Genomic DNA, 27,448 nt, shown 5'->3' on the forward strand with positions numbered 1-27,448 from the left:
ACAGTGACGACAAAAAGGATTTTCAAAAACGTTTAATTGATCAATGAATTAATAGAATAAATAAATAAATAATTTAAAAGATAGTTAAAATCAGCCAACCTACAAGCTCACCACGTCAAGCATTGTAGATTTTTCACTAAAAAGACACCAAATGTCTCTTTTGGGTCATGAGATCACTTCACGGTCTTCACCTGTTGACCGCAACAAACGTTGCAAAACGTTGTGACGTTGAACGCATCCCTGTAAAAAGAAGCGTTCGTGAGTAAGCTGGGAAAATAGAAGCGTCGCTTCAGCGGAATGTTTATGAGCAATAATATGGATACTAAGATACTAATGTGTTATGCAGGAAATACACAATAAAACGTCTAAATGACATGTAACACGAAAAGAGGAAAGGAGACACATGTGGTGATAAATACATAAATAAATAAATACATGGAGACATAGAGACTCCACAACATTTTGGAGGAGAGAGAGAGAGAGAGAGAGAGAGAGAGAGAGAGAGACGTTCAGGTTGAACTGGAAAAGGACAGGTTTGGTTATTGACAAACACTGACAAACAAATGGACAATGTTTAGATGAATGACATAGTTAGAGAATCTCAATATAAGGCTGGTCAGTTTAAAAAGCCCAAGTTACAGGATGTATAAAAGTTACTACTGAAGTGAAAACAGGATATGTCGTAATCATGCTACCTTTTATTTTTAACTCTATGACCTTTTCTAAAAAGGTCATTTTAAAGGCATAGTATGTAACTTTACCATGTGTTTTCCTTATTCCCCCTACACCAGCAGTTATCAGCCACTGGAGTAGTGTGGTGGTGTTTACCTGCAGAAACACATTTAGCTGGTTTTGGTGTTTTCACTGTTTGTTTTGGTAGACAGGGGTGTTTTTGGGCAACATTTATAAAACAATTATGTATTGTTTTATTATGCCTGGCCTGCCTTCTACATAAAATTAAAGGCAGAATGCAACCGTGTGCGAAAATGTTATGTTGGAATGTTCAGGCTCTGGTGATGACATCACCACAGATCAGAGGTTCATGTTTTGCGCCCTTAGGGAAACATCCTCGGGTATGAGTGGGTCGACTCCACCACAACCTTTTGACCTCCAACCTCATTGGGAGTTCCATTTCTGTTCTTATCAATGATGAACAAAACCTCCTAACTCCACTTTTTTTTTTTTTTTTTTTTTTTACATCTCCATATATGGGTATAAAAGGGATAAGTACTACTGTATGTACTGGCCTCCAAGCACTATGATACTGGGTACTGCCTAAATACTCTGACAACGCCCAATACATGGATATCCCTGATATGATCAATATGACATCATAGTACTGATATCATGTAATAGACTACTATCTGCTGTAATTACCCTGACAACGGGTACAAATTTGGGTGTTCCATAACCGGAGGAGCATGCGTTTCCAACAGACTGTCCTCCAAGTGTAAACCCAATCTGCAGTGACATCAGCGTGACATCCACTCTAAACGGGTCTATTTTTAAAGAACGCAGCACAGACCGTCTTTCCACAGGTGCGACTTTCTTTCCACATATATCTGTCATAGAAGAGCCAGGATTCATTCAAAGTGAAAGTAAAGTTCATCCTAGAGGAGCGTTTTAGAACCACTCGACTGACTGATTTCCTGTCTTAAGCAAGAGTATTTTTTTTGCTTCACTCAGAGACTAGATGTCTTTCCAGTCGTCTTTTCCAGAGGATTATGTGTCCTGTCCTGTGTGCTATGACATATTTAAACATCCCGTTATCCTGTCATGTAGCCACAGCTTCTGTAAAACGTGTCTGCAGCAATGGTGGACACATAAGGACATAAAGCAATGCCCGCTTTGTAAGAAAAGGTCTTACACGGATGATCCATGCTGTAACCTGGCTCTGAAAAACCTGTGTGAGGTCTTCGTACAGGCGAAACGTCCCAAAATGGACCTCAAGGAAGCAGCCGAGAAATCACTGAAGACCTTGCAGGAAACACTGAGGGGCTTTAATAAAGTTAAAACAAACTGTGACCAAGCAGCACGCCACATTAAGATCCAGACCCAGAACACGGAGAGGAAGATTAGAGAACAGTTTAAGAAGCTTCATCGGTTTCTACAAGAGGAAGAGGAGGCTAGGATCACTGCACTGAGGGAGGAAGAGGAGCAGAAGAGTCAGATGATGAAGGAGAAGCTTGTGGGTCTGAACAGAGAGATATCGACCATTTCAGACACAATCAGGACTATAAAGAAGGAGCTGAGAGCTGAGCGCGTCTCATCTCTGCAGAACTACAAGGCCACAGTGGAAAGAGTCCAGCTCGCACTGCAGGACCTGCAGCTGGACTCGGGAGCACTGATAGACGAGGTCAAACACCTGGGCAACCTGACCTTCAGAGTCTGGGACAAGATGAAGGACAATGTCTCCTACGCCCCTGTGATTCTGGACCCCAACACTGCCTATTCAGTCTACACCCTGTCTGATGATCTGACCAGTGTGAGACGTGGAGGGAGAAGACAACAGCTTCCCGACAACCCAGAGAGGGTTGTCAGCTATGTCCTGGGTTCTGAGGGCTTTAACTCAGGGACTCACAGCTGGGATGTTGAGGTTGGAGACAATGCAGATTGGGATGTAGGTGCGTTAGCGGAGTCTTTCCAAAGACAGAGAAGCAGTGTGTGTCACTTCTGGAGAATAACGCTAAATGATGGTAAATACACAGCAAACTCACCACGGTCAATAACTCATCTCTCAGTGAAGCAGAAACCTAGGAGGATCAGAGTCCAGCTGGACTGGAACAGAGGGAAGCTGTCCTTCTCTGATCCTGATACCAACACACACCTACACACCTTCACACACACCTTCACTACTGACACACTCTTTCCATGCATTTATGAAGGTGACGCTACTCTCCCTCTGAAGATGTTACCAAAGAAGATCATCGTAATTAAGGATGATGAAAATATATCTGGGACTTAACAGGGGTGCGACTCCTTTTTAAAATCCATACTTACTGTCAGTACTGTATGCTGTATGTAATATTCAACATTGTGAGAAGAAAGGTTTATTTATTTATTTGATGCAGATCACAAATTGTTTCAGCCCTCTGACCTTCCTCAGTATGAGTTATAGAATATTTAACAATTATTTGTAATAACGCACTACATTTGAAGCAAATCTCAAAGTGACATAGAAAAAAAAGAATTACATTTTAAAACAATGATGTGACCCCCCTCCCCACAACTAGGCCTGTCACAATTATTGCATAATCGTCTTATCGCAATTATTTGAAAATTGCAATTATTTTTGCCTAATCGTCATAATCGTTTCCATGTTGAAATATTTTCACAACTTTTTCAAATATAAAAAAAAAGGATCTACAAGCTTGTAAATCAGCTATTTCTGCTATTTTTACATTTATAAAATTATCAAATATTTCAATAATTTATTGGTATATTTAAGTTATTTGTCATATCTGCCCTGTGCAATATTGTATTACAAAGCCAAAAGGCTTCATATGTTCCAATGTTCAATGCCAAACACACAATGAAATAGTTAATCGCAATTATTTGAGAACTTCAATTTGTAACCGTGACAGCCCTACCCACAACTATACAGTACACAGCTAAGAAAAAAAGTGTAAAGGTTTAAAAACCCAGAGGCATCAACCAGTGCCTCTAGGCAAATGCCTAGTTAAAAAATAAAGGTTTTTAGTCCCCTTTTAAAAGCGTCAACGGACTGAGGTGCTTCCCAAATGGTCAGGGAGGGCATTCCACCATTTTGTTGATATAAGACTAAGACTAAAACAATTTCAGATGACTAAAAAAGGACTAAAACTAATTGGTGTGTTATTCAAAAGACTAAGACTACATCAGAATTTGTCAAAAATGAACACTGGCTGTGTTCATTGAATTGTGTTGACCAAGACTAAAAGACTAAATCAGAATTTGCTGTCAAAATGAACACTGCATTCCACAGCCCATGAGCAGCTGATCAGAAGATCAGAAGCTGATCATATAGGCCATTTTCAAATGGCCTATATACTTAGGCCATTTGAAAATAGCCGATCTACAAGCTTGCGTTGTGAGCTTGTAGATCTGCTATTTTCAAAGCATTTTTATACTTTTGTGAACTTGTGAAGTGGGACATTCTGCATGATGAGTACTTTTACTTTCAATACTTAAGTATATTTTAATGTGAATACTTTTGTACTTTTACTTAAGTAGCCTATTTTGAATTTGAATACGGGACTTCTACTTGTAACAGAGTATTTCTACATTGTGGTATTGTAATTTTACTTGTAAATGTGGACGTGGTGCGGTGCCATTCAACTTTCCATATGATTTTCATGAATGATGCGCGCCCCCTCCTTGAACCGTGAACACGCCCATCGTGCCCGACAGCGCCGTACACGCGCTCCCACATCGAAATTGGTGAGCTATCGAATATTGTGACCCCCAGGGAGGTCAATGTTGAGGTTTTTGTCGTCAGATATAGACCACTTCCTATTTCTTTCTGACGTGATATATATTAAAAACAAGTTTTTGTCAGCTTTAATTTCGTGCAGTGGGCCTAGCCACAAGCAACTCTTAGATCCTATACTAATATTATGGAGTTTGGAAGCACTAGTTTTCGATTTTTATGAAACAAATACTTTGTAGATAGAAAGAGGATAATTCAAGCTTTGCGTACAGCTGCAATGTTGGAGAGTTTAACGTCGTTTAATACAATCAGATAGGATGTTTCTGTTTGGTTGTATAGGCTGTCAAGGGTTGGTATTACAACTCTAGATTCTAGATATTAAAATAGGATCTAAAAGGTTGCTTGCTACTAGTGGGCAAATCTCTATGAATTGAGTACAAATTTAAGGACCCCAATGGACCCCGTCTTAGCTGACCTTGTATAGAACTGTGCTTTCCTGTGTTTTTTTTCTGCAAACTCCTAATAAAGTATTCAATTCAATTCAATTCAATTCAATTCAATTCAATTCAATTCAATTCAATTCAATTCAGGCTCTATGCACAGCAGCCATATTGGAAAGACATTGGGCCTCTTCTTACTTCCTTCACATGTGTTACCAATGATACTAATGAAGGCTCTGTTCCATTCTGGTCAGGGTGCTGATATTGTGCATTTTGGCTTACTAGAAACACTCCATTTTGGTTCCCAAATGGCCCCTTATGGTGGGTGTGTAACTCTGAGAGTGTACAAATGGAACCAAATGGACCCGTAAGGTAACCTGACTAGCCAGATGAGGGCGGTATTGAGTCATCAAGTTGTGTCGCAAGCTTCTTCCATTTGACGGTGTCAGGTTACCCGTAAGGGTCCATTTGGTTCCATTTGTACACTCTCAGAGTTATGGGGGGAGTTATGGGGGGTGAAAATAAGACAACCACTATGCCACACTAAATGGAATAGAGCCTTAATTAGTATCATTGGTAACACCTGTGAAGGAAGTAAGGAAGGGGCCCAATTCATTCCCAATATGGCTGCAAAGAAATCACAAAACAGCGCCCCCCTGAGTCACAGAATTAAATAGGTCACTGTCGTCGGTGCAACAGCAGAGAGACGGGCTGACTCAACAGACGGGGGCAAGCGTTCTAATAAACATTAAAACACGATGGAATATTAACATTAATAACGGACTGGTTGAAGTGAGGTGAGTGGCAATATTCATGGCGTGCATGACGGTTCATACTCACCGTCTGTGTACTAAGGCAGTGGGTCAGTTAGTGTCCCAGTAGGACTGGAAAGAGACTGTAGGAAAGTTCACGATAAACCAACTATCTATTTAGCGTTAACTGGTGGAACTAATCTCGTTATAACCAGTGGTGGAAAGTAACTAAGTACATGTACTCAAGTACTGTAGTTAAGTCCACTTTTCAGGATTTATTTTTACTCTTACTGGAGTATTTCCAATTTTCTGTACTTTTACTTCTACTCCACTACAACTCAGAGGCAAATATTATACGTTTTACTCCACTACAATTATTTGAAAACTTTAGTTTCTTATTACAAAACATACATTAACCACTTCAGCCCCTATATACATTTAGTCCATTTGAGCTATTTTCAAAAGATTTGTATACATTTGAAAACTTGCTGGGACATTTTGCACAATGAGTACTTTTACTTTTGGTATACTTTAAGTACATTTTGATGCCAATACTTTTATACTTTTACTCAAGTACATTTTGAATTCTGGACTTTTACTTGCAACTGAATATTTCTACATTGCAGTATTGATACTTTTACTTAAGTAAAAACATTTGAGTACTTTTTCCACCACTGACGACGATGATCTCCAACCCAACAACTTGGATCACTTTAACCATAGGTTACCTGTTTGATTGTTGGAAAGATGAACTTTGACAAACTGTAGCTGTTTAAGGAGGTGGCTGATCAAGTATAATGTAATGAAATAACTGTATAGTTAAAGTCTGGTAGACATGGGTTTGGTGTGGTTTAGATAAAGGTAAGGCATCAGGATAAGGCTTGTCCTATGAGAGACTATCTGATTCTAATCTATGTTTACACAGCAGTCAAAAACATGGCATTTAATCATGAATTAATCAATGCAAATCAGAGGGAAAATATTAGGACATGAGGCTTACATTTAACTTGAAATAGGAACAGAAAGTTTGATTCAGTTTCCCACCACAGATTGACCAGTATATGACTGATGATGTTGTGGTGATGCCAAATCCTCTTTCATATTAAAGGAGGAGTTCACCCATAAAATGACTTATTTTCTATCAATTGCACACCCCATGAAGCCTTGAATTCATGGATTTATTATTAGGACAACGCCTCATGAAGGGACGCGTTGTAAGCTTGACATTAAAAAATAATTGCGATTAAACAATTATGTAATAATTGTGACAGCCCTAATCACAGTCATCAAAGCATTCTGTAAATCAATGTGTCCATAGTGTATTGTTCTATTCTGGCTAGAGGCTGATACTGTAGATAGTAGCTACTAGCTGTTGCATTATTAAATGTGGGACATTGTTTCCATCAATGTAGCTCCCAGGGCTGTAACTGGATCCACTGGATCCAGCTCCACTGACCTATACTCGAAACCTCTGATTGACCCAGTTAAAGGGGAAATCCACCCATTTTCAATATTTAACTATGTCATTAATATAGCATAAAGGATTTAACATTGCAAATTACAACGTGATGACTCATCATGTTGTAATTTGCAATGTTAAACCCACAATCAATCCTCCAGTTCAAGGCAACACAGAAAGGGGGGAACTTTTTTCTTATTTCCACACAACTCCTTTATGCTATATTAATGACATAGTTAAATATTGAAAATGGGTGGATTTCCCCTTTAACACATGGCCTGTTTGTTTGTTCTTCTAGCAATCTGTCTATATTTGTTTTGTCACTATCTGTCTGTTTTCACAGTATGTCTATATATATGTTAGGGATGGGCTGATAGTCTATGGTGACTCATCTATAGTGACTTTCTCTCTGTGCAAAATGTGAAGGACTTTATGCTCTGGACTCATTAGGCAGTGTGATAGAGCAGTTATTTATCTCTGCCATGCAGGATAGAAACTAGGGATGTGCGGCTGTGCGCGTGAGTTTCATTTCCTCATGTTTGTTTGTGTGCTGCTGGCGGCCAGCTTCACACAGGCGTGTGGTGTGGGATTCTGACAAACTACATGGGAAAAAAAAGTGCAGCGTCAACTTTGTAACATCTATGATTGTAGATGCGTTATTAACAAAGTAAATATAACAAAGCGACATATAACATATATAAGTATATATCAGGCTTCATGGATTTAGTGTTATACCTGGTTCTCAAACGTTTTAATGTCAAGGACCCCCCAGTTCTTGCATTACCCCACAGACCCCCATAACTCTGAGTGTGTACAAAATCTACAAATTGAACCAAATGGACCCTTACCAGGGTCCATTTGGTTCCTAACTATAAATCATTCTCCTGGGGACCCCCTGTAATCCTCTCACGGACCCAGGGGGTCCATGGACCCCAGTTTGAGAACCACCAACCTATAATAATGAAGACAAAACGAGACAGAAAGCAAAAACGGCGTGGATCTCGGACATCATATTGACGATTATGTCAGAGATGCACATCATGGCACAATGATGACGTCAGATATCTCTAAGTTTGGGAACAGGACGTCATCTCCAAAATGTCAGCCTGATCCAAGCCCCTTGGGCTGACTTCCATGATAAGTTGATAACATTAAAGTTAAATAAAAAAACAGTACACGCTGACTGTGCAACATACATGTATGGATTATGCTAACGGCAATCAATGCAGTGTCTTTTTGTCTGTCTGTCTGTCCATCCCCCACATATCTTGAGAATCGTCCAACTGATCAACTTCAAACGCGGCATGCGTACTGTATCACAGAGACCCTGAGGGTGTGTTGTTGCTGATTGGGATGTCGGTCTGATCAGCGGTTGTCCAGAACCAAAAATCCATAAATCTCTGTCTGTCTGTGTTCCTTTCATGCCCATATTATGGAGATCCCCAATGTCATAAAATATGATTGATGATGAGAGTCTGATGTCATAGACTGGCCTTCATGTACTATGATAAAGGGTACTGCACTAAGTGCTCTTGACAACGGGTTCAACGGGTGTTGCATACTGTACCCGAGGGGCATTGCATAGCTGTCTATGCCACACATGAAGACCCGTATGGCAAGCAAACTGGAGGTCTACCAGTCCACTCCCAAGATGAAGGGCTTGTCCAAGAAGGAAGGGGCCAAGAGGAAGGTCAACATGAGCGGATACATCCTCTTCAGCAGTGAGACGTGGGCGCTCATCAAGGCCCCGGCACCCACACCTCTCCTTCGGAGAGCTGAGTCGCCTAATGGGCGCCGAGTGGGGGACCCTGGAGGCCCCCAAGAAAGCCCATTTATGAAGAGCGGGCGGCCAGAATAGTGGAGCACCACGAGCGCCAGAGGGCACACCCGCAACAGGCACCCCTCACACAGCAGGTACCCCAGTAGAGGAGCCGATGGGGCCGGTGCCTTCCCCCCCCTAGCTCTATGGGAATGATAAGCCATGTCCCAACTTACATGCCTACGCAGGGCTCTTGTGAGGGCTTGTGGAGCGTGGCCCCGATGACACCTTACACTGTAGGGGGGGGCGCCCCGCAGTGTTGATTTTGACAGCAAATTTTGATTTAGTTTTAGTCATAGCCTTTTGAATAAAATTCCATTTAGTTTTTGTCATATTTTAGTCATCTGAAATGTTTTAGTTTTAGTCTAGTTTTAGTCGACTAAATATCATAAGATTATAGTCGACTAAATCTACAGTTGGTTTAGTTGACTAAAATGTATTTTGGCGGTGCCTTGATGGTGTTGTAATGGCTGATTTTACACTTGGTTGCATGCTGAAAATAGCCGATCTACAAGCTCACAACGCGTCGCGCTGCGACGCGTTGTGAGCTTGTAGATCTGCTATTTTCAGAGTGCAACACCCTAGCGCAACCAAACATAAAATTACTTCTTCTCCACTCGTCCCTCTCTAACATTTTAGTCTAGGTTTGAATTGTTGACGAAATTGTCAATATATTTAGTCTTAGTTTTAGTCATCATATCTTAGTTTTTATTTAGTTTTTATTTACTTTTCGTCAGTGAAAAAAGGTGGTCGAACATTTTTCGTCACAGTTTTAGTCGACAAAATCAACACTGGCGCCCCGCTGCCTCCCTACCACCTCCAGCCGGGTATGCCTGGGTACCCTGGCATCATACCCCACCTGGGTGTGAATGGCCCTTCATCACCAGACCCTTGGACAGGGTCAACCCTCCCGCCTTCAGCCTACAACAACTCCCATCCATGTCTGTGGCACCGCCACCCCAGAACACAGAGGGTGCTCCTCCACTCAGAGGCCTTTACCTCAACTATCTGGAAGGTTTGACTTTGAACACAGAGTCTGGCAACGTGTCAGCCAGTGGGATCAAACACTCACAAAGCACAAAGGCCCTGACCGACGCCCACTTAACCAAAAGAACAGCTGAGTGAGTCGGCTGCTGTGCCGAGTCACTGGCTGGAGAGCAAAGACGGCCACACCACCATGGCAGTGGTGTAAAGTAACCAAGTACATTTACTCAAGTACTGTACTTAAGTATAATTTTGAGGTGCTTTTACTTTACTGGAGTATTTCCAATTGTCTGTACTTTTACTTCTACTCCGCTACATCTCTGATTGTACTTTTACTCCACTACAATTATTTGAAAGCTTTAGTCACTAGTTACTTTGCACATATAAATTATGACATTATAAAACATACATTAACCACTTTAGCCCCGTTTTATACCTAGGCTATTTGAAAATAGCCGATCTACAAGCTCACAACGCGTCGCGATGCGACGCGTTGTGAGCTTGTAGATCGGCTATTTTCAAACATTTGAGTACTTTTACTTTTGGTACTTTAAGTACATTTTGATACTAATACTTTTTGTACTTTTACTCAAGTCCATTTTTAATTCTGGACTTACAGTATGCCTGTAACAGAGACGGAGTACTTCTACATTGCAGTATTGATACTTTTACTTAAGTAAAACATTGAGTACTTTTTCCACCATTGCCACCATGGCAGAAGACCCCTAAAAAAAAAACGGAAACCCCTTTAGTAAAAGCTGAGCACTCATAAAATCAGAACAGGAAAACAAATCATCCACAGATCTGTCAAGACATTGTAACAACAAAACATTTCCCCACGGAGACATTGGCACACAAAACATCTATGCCAACTACCAGAGGGAAGAACAAACTGTTGTTCTGTTTAGTGATGGATAGAGATGAACATAATACAAAGTAGAAACATCTTGTTATTTCCAACTGCATTCTTCACTGAAAAAGTAACTAGAAAAAACACTGGGCATGACTGTGTGACCCTTCTGGGTCGTGGCGCCTCCTACGTCAAATTATTTTGGGGTTCCCCAGTCCCCATTTGATCAGCTTAATGTGCAACATTGTTTTCTTTCACTCAACAGTAAAACAAACCAACATACAGGGTATCTGCACATTTCTAAAGTTATAAGACCTTTTTAATACCAAATCGGCCAAATTGTCAAATATTTCGTAAGAAAGACAGATTGAAAATATGCATTTATCAATAAATATGTATATATCAATCTAATCTGATAAAAAATATATTACATTTGTATGTGTCAATATGGTTGAAAGTGCTTGTCCTTCCAGGCAGTGCCTGCAACTTAGTTTTGGTCTGATGGCCTCCTTCTGGTATGTCAAACAATAAATAGATAGTAGGTTAACCTCGGATTCTTTACAGTATTTGATGTCACAATGACTTGGATTGTGTAAAACTCTGTATCTCTGTTTAAACTTCAGAAGAATATATCTGGAACCTAGCTCTACGCATTTCTGACGCTTGTAAGATCTCTTCTCTGGAATATTCCGAAATATTATTTTGTATAATAGGAAGTTTCAGCTGTTTATTATTTTTTATTTATTATTATTTTTTTTTTATCCCACGATTTTTGTAACCCCATTTTTTTTTTACACCCAGTGCCAATTGTCTATGTAATCCTGGGCACTACCTTCCCTCTGCCAACCTAGGGAGGCCAGGGCCAAGCTCATGCCTCCTTCAATGCATGAGAGCCTACTGACCTTCTTTATCACCTGACAGGGGAGAGTTTCCCTGGTAGGACGTAGCGCGTGGAAGGAACACGTTATTCCAACCAGTTCCTTTCCCCTCCATCAGGCGCCCCGGCTGGCCAGGGGGAGGCTGTATAGTGACCAGGATTACTGCATGTTTTTGTGAGGGTAGTTTAATCTGTTTATTGATGTTATGAATTTATATCTGACAGATAGATATGGACCTGTATTTACTATTTACTAATAAAGCTATCAGAGGCAAACATTGCGAAAATAGAGGATCTACAAGCTCACAACGCCTCGCAGTTGTGAGCTTGTAGTTTGTCTATTTTCACAATATTTATCTGTGGAACAGAGTCAAACTAAAACTTAATGCCTACAATTCCAAGTGCTTGTCAGGGTGGGGGGTCCCCAGTTCAAATAATGATTCTTTTGGGGGGTCACGGTCTGAAAAGTTTGGGAACCACTGTCCTTTGTGCCCTGATGCTGAGAAACTGACTGAACATCCCCCAGACATACAGTAGAACTCTCAACTCACTGTTATACCCCTAAATGCTCTTTAGAAAGGATTATTTGCCATAGAACTAATATTTATTTTGTACTAATATTTATTTTGTGAACTAATAATGCATTTTTATAATAATAGCTGAAATAAGCTTTATGTGGGTACAAACACTCAAAATAAATACATGTATTGAGAACATTAAACAAACTCTTTATGAACAGACACGACTAAATGCTTTTTGAATATTAGGGCTGGGAAACATTAGGGCTTTCTTTGACACATTCTGAACATGACACCAAAAGAACAGATCTACAATCTATCAACACATTACGTCAAGATGGTTTGATAGCTTGTAGATCTGTTATGTTTTTGCACTGTCACGTCTAACATGAAGTTGCAGGACTTTTTTCCCCAGTCGAATGATAATCTTGATGCTGTGATCAGCATTGCTTCATCTTTGACCCTTCATCTACCCATGCAGTGCTTGTTATAATTTGCCCAAGATAATTTACACCAAGGGTCTTCAATGTTTTTTCTGGTCAATGGCCCCTTAGCTGAGAGAGAGAGATGAAGCAGGGACCCCTCACTACATATTGTATAAAATTGTGTTGTAGATTAAACCTTTTCATAGATTTCATAGATAGCTTCATAGACGTGTTTGTGTAGAATTGTGTTGGATTCACGTTGTTAATGTGTATTTTCAGACAGTTCAACCACTTGTAATCTCAATACTTAGAAAACTTGTGCTTGGTCTGCTTTTCCCCCAACACCAAACCTCTTTGCCGAAAATAGCCGATCTACAAGCTCATAGAGTCACAACGCCTCGCAGTTGTGAGCTTGTAGATCGGCTATTTTCGGCTATTGCTCCTGTCAGAATAGGGATGCTACAGAGAAGAAAAAAGTAGTATATACTGACAGCAGTGTTCTTTTCATCCACAGCATCCCTAGATTACATTGTTACTTTTCATACTAGCACCATATATTCATGGCATATTTGACTACGTTGAGATTTACATAACAGTATGATAGATGGTGACCACAACATTCAAATGACGAAATGAGCGCACACTGAACGCATGCATTCACTCTGGTGTTTGTTTTCAAATGGAAACAAGCTTCTGCTTTTTTTGTGATTAATCCATTTTGGCGCTTTTAATTGGTGACATTGTGATTATAATGGTTCCCGATTAAATATTCTAATTTATTCTATTCTATACTTTGTCTTTAATTTTTTGATTTCCGTCTTAAAGTACCAAAAGTAAAAGTACTCATTATGCAGAAAGTCCAATTTCAGGTTTCAAAATGTATACGTATCTTTTGAAAATAGCAGATCTACAAGCTCACAACGGATCGCTCTGCGACGCGTTGAGAGCTTGTAGATCTGCTATTTTCAAATTGCTGAAGTACAAAATAGGGCATGGTTAGTTCATTTATGTTTTGTCTTAAAATATTCAATGTCTTTGGACTTGTATCCTGATGGCTAAGAGTAATAAATATTATCAAAGTGAAAACGTGTTGCGATGCGATGCCTTATGAGCTTGTGCAGTCTGCTATTTTTACTGTTGTTACCATTGGGTGACAACAGTATATACAACATAAGTGGTTAATCTGTTTGTAATATAAAAATATAAAAACCAAACTCTCGATTATTTGATTAATCTAAAAAGTTATCAATAGAACAATCGCTAAGAAAAGAATGCATAGTTGCAGCCCTATTATGTGACATTTTTGACCTCTCTTTCCGCTCGTCTCTCCAGCCCCACCTGGTGGCCAGGAGGAGGCCTGCATGGCATCTCGGCTGCTGGACCGACTCAAACGCTCGTTGTTCAGAGACGGCCAGGGGGCGGGGCCTGAGGGGGTGGGGCCAGCCGACCAACCAGGAAGTGATCCGGATGGCGGAGGAGGAGGAGGAGAACACTTTCCGGAGGACGAGGACCAGTGGGAGGCGGAGCTGGAGGAAGAGGAGGAGTGTGTGACGGACAGGCTGGTGGGAACGCTGTGCTTCGATGGGGGCGGGCTCGGCGAGGAGGAGGGGTCGGGGTCGGGGCTGGACAGCGACTCTGACTTCCTGGGAGAGTCCATGGAGGAGGTGCTTAGCAGCACAGGTAAGACACTGTGGAGGCGGGGCTTAGTCGTAGGTAAGGTGCCGTGGAGGCGGGGCTTAGTCGTAGGTAAGATGCAGTGGAGGCGGGGCTTAGTCGTAGGTAAGATGCCGTGGAGGCGGGGCTTACAGCGTGTGAGCCATGCATTCCGTAGCCCCAATGAAAAATAAAGTTTGAGAATCACTGCAATAGATGACATATAAAGCTATAAAGCTGGTGACTGAATGTTATCATAACCGAAGACTAAAGGCATCCTGAAAAAAGTATGGGATGATTTAAAATCTGTTTTTGTTGTGATCGCTTTGGGGTGATGATAATGTTTATTACACGGCTTGGTTGAATGCTTGATTCTGATTGGTCAATCGCTGAATTCAGCTGTGTGTTATCTCATATCAACCTGCGCTGCTTGATTTCATGCCGTATCCAACATGACAGCCATGTAAACAAACACACCATGTCATTTACAACTAAACGTTTGCTCTCAAGAATGTTTTTTGAAAACATTTGAAGGGTGAAATAGACAACGCAGTAACCATTCTATTTGCTCCACTACACTTCCTTGTTTTCTGAGGCGACCAGCGCAACACTTTTGGAATACTTTCATTGCCGTAAGCAAGGACAATACTTCGTTTTGTCGTTACTTTTGGGTCAATTTATTCATTTATGTATTAACCCATTAAGACATGAGGCCGCTTCTAGAAAAAATCCAAATCCTAACAGTTTTTCGGAAAAAAATGTAAAAAATACATTTTCACGATTTTTCAAAAATAGCAGATCTACAAGCTCATAGCGCGGCACTCGGTGCCGCGCTATGAGCTTGTATATCTGCTATTTTTGAATAGCCAAGGAAATCTAAGGTGACACAGATGCGTTCAAGGTCTTAATGGGTTAAGTAGCCGACTAGCCTTGTAATACTAATAAAGCGTGATAATTATCGCCTCTGTGCTATCGCCTCTGTGTTAAATCATCCTGCCGGGGGTTATGTTTCAACAACGACCAGCGTGCTGACAGTTATCCCTTGCATAATCACAGTACTAGAGGGTGGGGGTGCACTGAAGACCTGCCAGCTCTGGATCAATCAGATCTTCTCAATCAAAACAAAAAGACCACATGACAAACGGATCAGATGTCATGATCATGTTTTAGAGGTGGCTTTTGTTTTGTTCTGTGATCTCTGTATGCTCTGAATTATGCAGGAAGAAATACTAAACGTTTACATGACACAAACACCACAAACTGCACACCTTCTGTGACAAGTATACAGTAAATGCAATAAGATAGGAGTGCAACAGTTAATGGAATTACTTGATTTAATAAAAAAATGTAATCGCTATTTTAATAAGATAATCGATTGATAATTATTCCTTATTTTGGGCTTGTCATTATTGGTGAAAAGTTTCAAAACACTTCAGAAATAGTGAAAATATCAGTTTTTACAGCCATCGGGGGGAAGAAAAACATACAAATGAAATATGGAGATACAAGGTTTCTTCCTGACAGCAACAAAATAGTTTGTATGTATTTTAAGATGTGGCTCTTTGGCCTGTTTAGGCATGCTTTATGTTGGCTAATAACCACACTGCCCTACTGCCCTGCAATGCCTCTGCATTCTAAGGATACACAAGGGCACCCATCCCTTTTCCTGCTTAAATGACTACTTTAAATCAGATACACACACTGTCTAGAATAGGGATGTCCGATTTTATCGGCCTCCCGATATTATCGGCCGATATTAGCATAAAAATTGATATCGGGAAAATATCGGTATCGTTTTTTTTTTTTTTTTTTTTTTTGCTTTATAAATAAGTTACAGGAGTTCTTACTGTATATGGTGTGTGTGATATGAAATTTGAGCTTACCCTAATCACAATAATCCCCGCATATATCGGTATCGGTTGATATCGGTATCGGTAATTAAGAGTTGGACAATATCGGTATATCGGTTATCGGTAAAAAAGCCAATATCGGACAACCGTAGTCTAGAACATTCTATTCTCTGTATCTTTGAGGAATCCAACGATAGATTTATGGTGCTTTGTTTACAAGGACATAGTGGTACAACTCATGATCCAATCAGTGTGAGTTGTTTGACTGGCTTTTTGCCATGAGGCTGGCAATGCTGATAAGAACACACGTATATCGAGGCAGACACCTTTTATACATGAATTATGACACAGTAGTATTGTGCAGAAGTAGCAAAAAATAACAGATCTACAAGCTCACAGCGCGTAACTTCACGATGCATCTTGAGCTTGTAGAGCTGCTATTTTTGCTATCACCTATGATTTGCCCAAAATAGGGACACCAGGTTCAAAATGGTTAAGAATCGCCTCAGGTCTTAATGGGTTAAGTGTGTCTATGGCTTTTATAAATATTGAACCAATCAAAAGTATTAACAAGAGCTGGTGACCCGACAGTGACAATATACTGTAGTAAAGTGACACTTAATATGTGTTTAATGGCCTACACACACACACACACACACACACACACACACACACACACACACACACACACACACACACACACACACACACACACACACACACACACACACACACACACACACACACACACACACAGGAGTTCCAGCTATAGGGGTATAAATAAATTGGCACCAAGTGTTTCTATACTTGAGTAAATACTTTGAAGGGAATCTATTTAGTGTTTTGCCCACTTTACTACACATCGCTGTGAACCCATTTCTGTTAGACTAAATTCTATCCTCAAGAGCCCTTATGGTTTCAACAGCCTTTTTTTAAATTGATTGAATACTTTATTAGCAGTTTGCAGAAAAAAAGCACAGGAAAGTACAGTTCAATACAAGGTCTGCTAAGAGGATTTAAAACACAAGAAAGCCTATGGCTTCATTGGCTTGTTCCTATTGGGGTGCAATGGATCTACTCCCTACATCCTCGCTAAAAATGTAGCCATCATACCACAAAGTAAGTAAAGCCCGACCGATATATCGGGTTTGGCCGATATATCGGTCATTATTTAACTCATTGAGTGCCAGAATTGCCAGAATTTATTTCAGAATGATGTTGTCCCAGTGCCAGAGTTTTTAGTAAAAAAAAAGTGCTTAGGAAGCGAGATACAGCCTTTTTCATTTCTAAGTTAAACATGGAGTGGATGGAGCTGCAAATCTTCAGATGATGATATCTTGGGTTCTGAACATGTTTAAAAAAAATAAAAAAAAATCTTTTGTGTCTCCTACTGGAACCGCTGCCTACCGGTCGGCTGGTCATCAAATTATTGGCTTAGGCGACAAAAACTAAAAAATATCTATGAATTCAAGTCTCCATGGGGTGACTAATCGATAGAAAAAAATATATTTTTTTGGGTGAACTATCCCCTTTAAAGTTAAAAAGGATAAGAGTATGTGCAATGGCTCATGGAAGAAGTTCTTCCTTTACTCAAAATATGTGTCTTGTACCTTTTTGATTGATTACAGGCTTGATAGAAGGATTTTCCGAAATGTCTATGGAGATTGGAGAAACGAATGGGATATCTATCTGTGGAACCTGCGCCGGTGAAAAACATGCCAGTCTCTATTACGCCCTATTACCAGTCTTTATATAAAATATGTCCATCTCTCTCTTCATCTCTCTTCCTCTGTAGAGACCAGTCCAGGAGGGAGCGTGTCTCCCTCAAGCTCCTCCCTGTTTACTCGCCAGCTTCAGGAGAGCTGGAGGAGCCTGCGAGGCCCCGCCCCTTCCTGTAGACCGCAGAGTGACAGCAGCGTCTCCTGCAGAACGCAGACGGACAGCTTGCTGTTCGAGGTGACGGACGCCAGCGTGGTGCAAGATGGAACCTCCAAATATGTGGTGAGTCACAACGATGGACTATACGAGAACAATGCAGTTTTGTCTAAGTCACAGGTTCAACGCCTTACGAGAATGTGTTTTGTCTCCTTGTATATTGTAATGGTTAGTAAATGCAAGGCCAGAAGGTGCCTCTTTTTAGTTTTGCTGTTCTTACTGGAGTTCAGACATGATTTATATGTATATAACGAAGAAATCAAAGACACACAACACATAACCAGCAGATACAGGACTTACGTGAGGTTACACACAAGGTGTGAAAGTGGTAACACATCGTCAGGGGCATAGAGGCGGGTATGTGCATGAGAAAAGACATTACATTACATTACAGTCATTTAGCAGACGCTTTTATCCAAAGCGACTTACAATAAGTGCATTCAACATGGGTAGGGAACGAAACTACTAATCACCAGAATTCTTAAGTGCATTTCCTGCAAAAACAAGCAAAGCAAAGCAAAGTTTGTTGTTTACCCAGGGTGTCGGACTAAGTACGAAACTTGTTTCCAGCCGGACCCTGCATGGAAGCCTTGCTCAAGGGCTATTCAGTGGTGATTCATGATTGATGTGATGAATTGGGGAATCGAACTAGGGACCTTCCGGTATCAAGGCCGCCCCTCTAACCACTAGGCCACCGCTGCCACGAGTATACCAAGAGTATACCTAGCGCTAAGGTAAAAGTGCAATATATCAGTGAAAAGAGTATCAACACATTGGAAGGTCCACATGGAGTAGAAATTATGTAGGTAAAAATCCACATGGCAGGACCACAGGGAAAGTAAAGTCTGCATAAAGGAACAGGCCCACACGAAGGAAGGAAAACAGTCTCTCTTTCAAGTAAAGTGTTCCAGTTGACAGTAATAATAATAAACTTTATAGCACCTTTCATGACATGAAGTGCTTTACAGAAAAAGAATATAACAAAGCAGCAAAAAAAGCATTAAACAACATTAAAATAATAGCAAAAACAATGCAGTGAATCAGGCAAAACAGTGAAGACATATGAATAACAACACAGAGATCAAAGCAAGAGTGAAAAAATAGGTCTTGAGCTGTGCTTTAAAGCTATCTACAGAGGTGGTGTGATCAGGCCTTGTTCAGCAGTCTGATGGTAGCCGGGTGGAAGCTGTTCAGAAATCTGGTGGTCTTATAATAATAATGATACACTTTATGTATAAAGCGAAAACAGTGTTTACAAAGTGCTTCACAGTGTCAAGATAAAAACCATCCATAGGGATAAACAACAATAGTCAATTTAAAATGCATGGGAAAAATAAAACCAAAGCATAAACGTACATACACATACAGTATACATATATTGAAAGTAACACAATTGAGACAACCAAATGTGGGGGATAAGGGTACTAAAATCTAAGTAAAGGCCTTGGTATACAAATGAGTTTTCAGGAGTGATTTAAAAGATGACACTGACTTAGCTAGCCTTAGATCCACAGGCAGGGCATTCCAGAGCCTGGGCGCCCGGGGCAACAAAAGCCCGATCGCCCCGTGGTGACGAGGTAAGTCCAGGGAACTTCCAAGCTCCAAGGGCACTTCTTGCCCTTGATACTACGGTGGGCTTCCTTGCCTGGCCGCGGTCGTGGTAGGGGTGTGAATAGTTTGTGGCTGGGGTGGTGCCTGTCCTTCACCATACGGTGAGCTTTGACAAAAGAGTACTTCTCGTAGGGAGGGAGGGAACTTCCCATTATGTTATGTGGTCCATGTTTAAATTCTGCTAAAGAAATTAGCTGTGTGTTGTTGACCTACATCCCTGCTCTGTCAATCAATAACCTGGCTCACCTGTTCATGCTGCTAGAATCTACACCTGCCTCTATTAACCCATTAAAACCAATCTGCGTAATTTTAGATTTTAGCTAGGTATCGTCTGGAAACCTTATATATGTTCAAAACTGTTACTTTTCATGATTCAAATTCAATACTATCAAAAGTAGCAGATCGACAAGCTCGAACGCGTCGCGCCGCGTTTCGAGCTTGTCGATCTGCTACTTTTGATAGTTTCGTGCGACACTGTGGTACGATCAAGTAGGACGTTAAAGGCACTGTGGTACGATCAAGTAGGACGTTAAAGGCACTGTGGTACGATCAAGTAGGACATTAAAGGATCTTATTTTCTATCAATTACACACGCCATGAAGCCGTGAATTCATGGAGATTTTTTAGTTTTTGTCACATTACTGAGCCAATAATTTGATGACCGGGCCATTGGTCAATAGGAAACTCAGAATAGGAGTCATTGAGTCTCCTACCAGAGACTCCGCCGGTCATCAAATTATTGGCTTAAGAATGCGACGAAACAAAAAAAATCTCCATGAATTCAAGGCTTTATGGCGTGTGTAATTGGTAGAATTTTTTTTTTTTTTCCGGCGAACTACTCCTTTAATTTATGGAAAGAACACAAGAGGTTAGAATATGCAGAAGAGGGTTTCTGCCTGACAGCGACGATGTATAGCAACATGAAAGCTGTTTTAGAATTTAGAATACATCTAGGATTTAGAATACATTTGAAGAATTAGTCCTCAGGCCTAAACGGGTAACGTTACAATATGTCTGTCTGTCTGCCTGCCTGTCTGTCTGTCTCTCTGTCCGTCCTTGCAGTTGTACACCATCCATGTGAGCCAGTCGGGCGGTGGAGACAAGACCCCCGCCGTCATCACCAGACGATACTCTGACTTCCAGAGGCTCCACAGCACGCTGCGCCGTCACCACGGAGACCACATGGAACGCGTCTGCTTCCCTCGTAAGAAATGACCGGAGAAGCTGCCGTCCATTCAATCCATTCTTTACAGCTGTGCATTAAGAGGTCTTCTGTGGATCCTGGGTGTGTTTATCGTTATGTGTATTTATTACCCGAGTGGGTCCGAGAAGAACCTGTACTCAAGGTTGATACTGAAGGGGATAAAAGCATGAAGTGCCGCATGACGATTAGGCTGGCCTAGGATCAGATTGCTGCAGCGCAACATACAGGGGGGAAAAGTTTTCCTGCACATGCATACCAGGCTGACAGCCAGTGGTGGAAAAAGTACTCAAATGTTTTACTTAAGTAAAAAATATCAATACTGCAATAGAGATACTCTGTTACAAGTAAAAGTCCGGAATTCTAAATTTACTTGAGTAAAAAAAAATAAAGTTAAGTAAGTATTGGAAATGGGAAATACTCAAGTAAAGTACAAATACCTCAAAATTGTACTTAAGTACAGTACTTGAGTACATGTACTTAGTTACCTTACACCACTGCTGACAGCAGAGTTGTGAGAACGCATCAAACTATACCTCCATGTGATCAAAGGTGCACACCCCACGTGCGATCATGGATTCCTTCTTCTTCATCAAGGTGAAAACATTACAATTTATTTAATTCTCTTGCGACCTGCTAGATTCCATTATGGAGTAGTAGCCTATTACTGGCATGTACTGGTAGAAGAAGCAATAGGCTCTATTCACAGCAGCCATGTTATGAAGACATTCACAGGTGTTACCAACAAGTAAGACGCGCGAACGCTGGAAGCGAACGCAGCTCCAAAATATTGTGTATTTAAGGACGTGTGTGTGTTTTGACTGTAGCTGCACTCTGGCGCCCTCTGTGGCTGCACACAGGCAGTGCACGCACAGTATTGCACACAGAGACACACACACACAAGCCGAGCAGAGTTTCATAGTATGCTCCACTTGGGCGAAGGCGCGGCTTTGCCGCGCCTCCTTCCGCGTTCGCAATGATACTAATGAAGGCTCTGTTCAACTCTGGTCAAACAGAGTCAGAGTGCTGATATTGTGCATGTTGGCCCACTGGAAACACTCTGCTACACCAGTGGGTCTACAGTTGGGGTCCAGGGACCCTCATGGGCTTCCAAATGGCCCCTTACAGGTGTGTAACTCTGAGAGTGTACCCATTTGGTTTCATTTGTACGCACTCAGAGTTGTGGGGGTTGTGGGAACCACTGTGCTAGACTAAATGTATGGAAGCGAAATGGAACAGAGCCTTCATTAGTATCATTGGTAACATCTGTGAAAGAAGTGATAACATGGCTGCTGTGCATGGAGCCCAATTATTAGGTTTGCCAGGTCCATATAATACCGTGGGGTCCACAGATTTCGCTTGGGGACCATGTCTTTTTTGGGGGGGTTTGGGTTTGTCATTTTGGACCCATGAAGAGCTCTACTGTACATTATCAATACAGTCCTGCGTATTACGCTCCCCCATAGCAACCGTTGTCTCTGTGCGTGTTGTGTTGCTAGGGAAGCGGCTCCACAGGAACTTCACGGCCGAGACCATCGCCAAGCGAAGCCGAGCCTTTGAGCAGTACCTCTACCACCTGTGTTCTCAGTCTGTCCTGCGGGAGGCGCTGTGCGTCAGACACTTCTTCTACCTGACAGACCTGCACACAGGACAGCTGCTGATCAGGTAACTCATATTAATGATATTTAAAGGCATACTGTGTAACTTTAACAATTAAAGAAAAGTTATTATTGATATAGTTTCACTGTTATTATTCTCACAATTACCATTCCATGTATTTTTTGGTTTTATTTTTTGCGCAACATCTCTAAACCCTATTTTATTAGTGCCTTTTGTATGTGACTATTGTCATGCCAGACCCCTGAACGGTGTTTGTGCCAAGTTTGGTCCAGATCAGAGCAACTTTGCGCCTCGCAATGATACGTTTGTGACGTCCGCCGTCAACTCACCGTCGACCCACCCTCAGTGGTTCTCCACCTTTTTAGGCCACGACCCCCCAGCATAATCATATTTGAACTGGGCACCCCCTATCCTGACAAGCACTTGGAATTGTATGAGTTGAGGCATTACATGGGTCCCCAAAATCATGTGGGGACCCCCCGCGGGGCCTCGACCCACAGGTTGAGAAACACTGCTCTAGGCCAGGGGTCTTCAACGTTTTCAGGCCAAGGACCCCCTAGCTGAGAGAGGGATGAAGCAGGGACCCCCTCTATATTCTATAAAAATTGTGTTTCAGATTTAACTGTTTTTGTTTACTTGGTCTGCTCTTTTTTTCCCTCTACACCAAACACCTCTTTGCCAAAAAATAGCATATCTACAAGCTCACAACGCCTCGCGCTGCGAGGCGTTGTGAGCTTGTAGATCGGCTATTTTTTGGCTAAAGTTCTCCTAAGAAAAGGGATGCTAGGGTTCAAGTGGTTAAGGTAAAAAAAAAAAAAAAATCACATCACAAAAAGATTTGGCGGACCCCATGTAGTAACTCTGAGGACCCGCTAGGGGTCCCGGACCCCCCCTGTTGAAGACCCCTGCTCTAGGCAATTTTAATATAGGATGAAATGTAAACATTTAAAGGTGACCTAACAGTATAGTTGTGTTGTATTGTCAGGGTGGGCAGGTACCAGGAGGCCGTGGGACCGCTGTTCAACGCCAAGTCGCTGCAACTCAAACTGGGCTGGGCCTGTTACTACGGCAACCAGACCCATCAACAACACGGCAACCAGGGACAGTCCCCGCCCCCCGCCGCCTCCCATTGGTTCTACACCCTGGTCGCCTTGGCGACCTGCTTCCAGGAAATGGAACAGCTGGGGGAGGCTCAGGAAAACTGTGACCACGCCCTCCAAACCCTAGCCCCGCCCGCCTTAGACACGCCCGCGTCCACGCCCCTGTCGAACGATCAGCCGCTCCCGCTGGCCGGCGACGACGACGGCCAGCGGGGCGGCCACGTTCATTTGGAGCCACGCCTCCACATGAACAAGCCACACCCGCTCCTGGTCCCGTTGCTGCGGGCGGTGGTGCGCCTGTCGTGGCAGACGGGGAGGGACAAGCGCCGGTGGGAGGAGCTTCTGCATCAGCTGGAGGAGGAGTGGGCGGGGCTAGACAATCAGTCGAGCGTCAAAGAGTTCCTGGTCAAACACAACCTGCAGGAGGGGACTGAGGGAGAAGGCTAGAACACACACACAAACACACACACACACACACACACACACACACACGTTTACATTACTATACTTGTGAGGACATAAGCATTGTAGGACTGCATCGAAAGTAGCCGAAAAATATCAGATATACAAGCTCACAACTGTGAGCTTGCATGTCTGATAATTTCTGGTGTGCACCGCTGGCGCGCAACTAAGTATAAATCAGGCATAACTCTAAACCCTAACCCCTAAACCTAACCTTTAAATGTCTTAATTCTAAACCTAACCTGAAGCTTTTTCCTAACTGCACCGTAAATCTAACTCCATAAAACAACCATGTGTCTTGTGAGGATGAGGAAAGTGGTGTCTATTTCTCACATTCTGCTATACTTACGGGGGGGAAGTTTGGCCCTCACAAGTATAGTAATTACAAATACACACCCAGAGTACAATCACTATCTATCTTTATTGTAGTCGTATCATGTTATCATGTACATAATAGAATCATGTAAAGCCTTACAGAATAGTTTACTGTAATGGACTTACGGTTTACATTCATGCTTCTACCCAATAAAAAGGTCAAGTTATGCTTTGCCGTGACAAGTGTTCGCCCCCCCCCCCCTGCAGAAAGTGACGTCAAAACGATAAAACATGTGTCACAGAGGACCTTGACAGACGGTGTCACGTACTTGTGGTAGAATGAATGGTCACAGACGCTTCATTAAATGTCACGTACTCTGATTGGCTGGGAAGATGACATAAGCTCTGTTACCACGGAGATGCACTAGACTATTATTCACTTCCTTGTTTAGGTTTTCTGGTGACTGTCGGCGAGTCACAGACAGTATGAATGCTCCAAACTCAGAATGTTGTGAGACAGTGCAATGTGGCCTTCCACACTTGTTGCTCAAAGCATAAATTGACCTTAAGCCAGGGTTTCTCAACCATGGTATGTCATGACAGAGCAATAATTGTATCATTTCATGTACTGGTTACTGGCGGTCAGTCAGTGGTGGAGATGATAGGCTGTTACAACGTTTCTCATATTTTTACTAGATATTTTAGCCGAAGGCACATTTAATCAGTCAGTAGCTCTGTGTTTTAAAAAGGGAAAGAATTGTGCATTTAATGAAATTTATATTTAATAATGTGATAAGCTTTGATGTTGTTGTGAAGATATAAAGATTTGTAGGGGAATGAGCTGGGGTTTGAACTAGAGGAAATAGACATGGATGAGGGACATGAGTAGACATTGTAGGTGTGATTTACAACACGTTTTTTTTTATTTAGTTTTTTTTTTTTTTTGCAATATGCTCTGTGCATAACTGTATTCCTAGGCATACCTTCCTCTTCCATTTCATTTTCCCATAGCTTCGTTTGACTGCCTCGGCATCAGATTTAAACCGGAAACACATGACATCGTCACACGTGTTTCCAGTTCAAAGTCTGGCACCGAGCCAATCCAATGAGAAAATAAACCAGAATAGGAAACGGGTACGGACGGCCACCTTCTGAAAACCTGGGGAATACAGTTATGCACAGAGCCTACTTTTGTGTCTTGAGAGGCCGATGGCTCCTGAGTGCGGTTCCACACGAAATCTCCTATCAGCACATTGATGATTTCCCAAGTATTGTGAGTCTCAGCAGCCACTGTAGGTGTGGTGGTGCTGAGTACTTCCTTTGTGACGTAAGGCCTATAGAGTGCACATCTGGAGACTGGGGGCCCTTTAACGCTCGTTGCTGGTTTTACAACCCACGTGGGGATTTTGTTCGACTCACAGATGTTTTGCAGTACCCCCCCCCCCACACACACACAAGCATGTTTTGTAAATCAGTGGTTCTCTCAAAGTGGGGTCCCCACGGGTTCCAAGGGGGTCCCCAGCTCAATTATTGATAGTTGGGAACCAAATGGATCCTTACAGGGATGTTACTATGAGTGTACTTATGGAACCAAATAAACCCTTTGGTTCCATTTGTACACTCTCAGAGTTACGGCATCACCTGGTGTAATGCATAGCAAACTGGGGGTCTTTGACATTTAAAAGTTTGAGAACCACTTGTTGTAAATGAATGGAATATGTTGTAGCTGATCACATTGACTGGTTGTGTTGCACTCTTGCACTTTCCTGTTTTGAGTCTCTGCTTTGCCTTCAAGCTCCGTTCATCTCGTCTCAACTCCCTGACCGTTGTAACGCCTGATGAGGGGCGCGTCTCACAGCAAAGCATGTTAATAACGATTATTATAACACATTTCATACGTAAAGGGAATTCAAACAGCTCGACTTAAGGCATAAGATGCTTTTGAAGAGAATTAACCACTTAAACTCAAAGACAAGAGATCAAACAAAAAAACAATATATACTTAATTGACTGGTATCCCTTAGGTTTCTATACTAGGTATGCTAGTATTACCCCTTTACACAAAATCTCTTCAGATCTACAAGCTCACATTATTTGTGTCTCTCCAGCAGAGTTTCTAGTGTCTCTATCTTAGCCTGGTAAACCACCCCGGTCGCGGAAATCACATCAAATGAAATGTTATATCCTTAACCAGGCTATCTCTATCTCTCTCTGGAAGAGGTTGCACATGAACTCTGCAGCCGCACTGAGGCGCTCCAACACAAACACTCTGACATTAAGCTTCACAGTACAAACATCAACACCACACTGTTTTTCCAAAACACACAATATCTCCTCTCCCGCCGACGTCATGTGTTCATTTATCAACAGCCGTATCTCATTTTACCTCCTTTTATGAGGTTCACAGTCATCTTTGTTCGTCACCACCATGAAAGAGTTCCAAAGGACCCAGACATTGTTGCCTTATTACCACCTGGTGGTGGACGTGTGTAACCGTCAACCAGTGGTGTGTTCTAGGTTTTTTCGCAGGGATACGATAATCATTCCCTGAACGACATGCGCGTCGTCGTGGAGATACTGTACGCTAGCGTGTTTTCAATGGATGAAATGGTCAGTAGAGGGCTACGCTTGGCTGCGAAAATGTTCTGCAGGTCACACTACGTATATAGCTGAATACTCAATGCGCGTTGTGACACAGCTTTGTGAGCTTCTAGATCTGCTATTTTTTGCAGAATGTTTACCCCAGAATAAGGATGCTAGGGTTCATGTAGTTAAAGAACAGAAGGAATAAACAAGAGGGAAAGGTGAAAGAGGCATAACAGAATAAAGGTAGGCTGACATCTTTAATGAAAGGCAGTGAAGAGAAGTTTTTATCTTGGTTTTAAAAGTAGTCGGTGCAAGTCTCACATCCTCTGGAGGTTTGGTACAACTTTGTGTGGCATAATATGAATGCTGTGTGAGGACGAGGATATCATGGTATCTGTGGTACAGGCGGTGAAATATGATTTTGTCACTGTCAGCCAAAACCTTGTATGTCCAGAACCTATGTTCCAATGGATCGAATGTAATTGATTATTTAGTCACATTCATACGTTTAATATTTATAAAACACACAACAACTTCCAAATGTGTCAAGAGTACCCAAAATAGCAGATCTACAAGCTCACAA

At 41.9% G+C, this 27,448-nt stretch overlaps 2 protein-coding genes across 2 annotated transcripts in view; one reads left to right on the top strand and one right to left on the bottom strand.

Annotated features, from left to right (window-relative positions):
- Nucleotides 1–27,448, bottom strand: part of LOC311052793 (glycerol-3-phosphate dehydrogenase [NAD(+)], cytoplasmic) — a 346,962-nt gene that overhangs the window by 146,179 nt on the left and 173,335 nt on the right. The window lies entirely within an intron of this gene.
- snx21 (sorting nexin family member 21) lies at nucleotides 5,539–26,274 on the top strand. Its single transcript, XM_084067996.1, has 6 exons — nucleotides 5,539–5,645; nucleotides 13,865–14,212; nucleotides 17,831–18,036; nucleotides 20,644–20,785; nucleotides 22,282–22,447; nucleotides 23,388–26,274. The coding sequence occupies exons 2-6, from the start codon at nucleotides 13,894–13,896 to the stop codon at nucleotides 23,947–23,949; spliced, it is 1,395 nt and encodes a 464-aa protein (XP_083924122.1). The 5' UTR covers nucleotides 5,539–5,645; nucleotides 13,865–13,893; the 3' UTR covers nucleotides 23,950–26,274.

Source organism: Gymnoscopelus microlampas (assembly GCF_963454915.1).
Source record: "Gymnoscopelus microlampas genome assembly, chromosome: 10".
Taxonomy (NCBI): domain Eukaryota; kingdom Metazoa; phylum Chordata; class Actinopteri; order Myctophiformes; family Myctophidae; genus Gymnoscopelus; species Gymnoscopelus microlampas.

What these genes read in the sequence shown, in the direction of transcription:
- snx21 (XM_084067996.1), top strand. Translation starts at nt 13,894, where the DNA reads ATGGCATCTCGGCTGCTGGACCGACTCAAACGCTCGTTGTTCAGAGAC. An exon ending in GGAGGTGCTTAGCAGCACAG is followed by an intron (nt 14,213 to 17,830) that starts GTAAGACACTGT and finishes CTTCCTCTGTAG; the next exon opens with AGACCAGTCCAGGAGGGAGC. An exon ending in ATGGAACCTCCAAATATGTG is followed by an intron (nt 18,037 to 20,643) that starts GTGAGTCACAAC and finishes CCGTCCTTGCAG; the next exon opens with TTGTACACCATCCATGTGAG.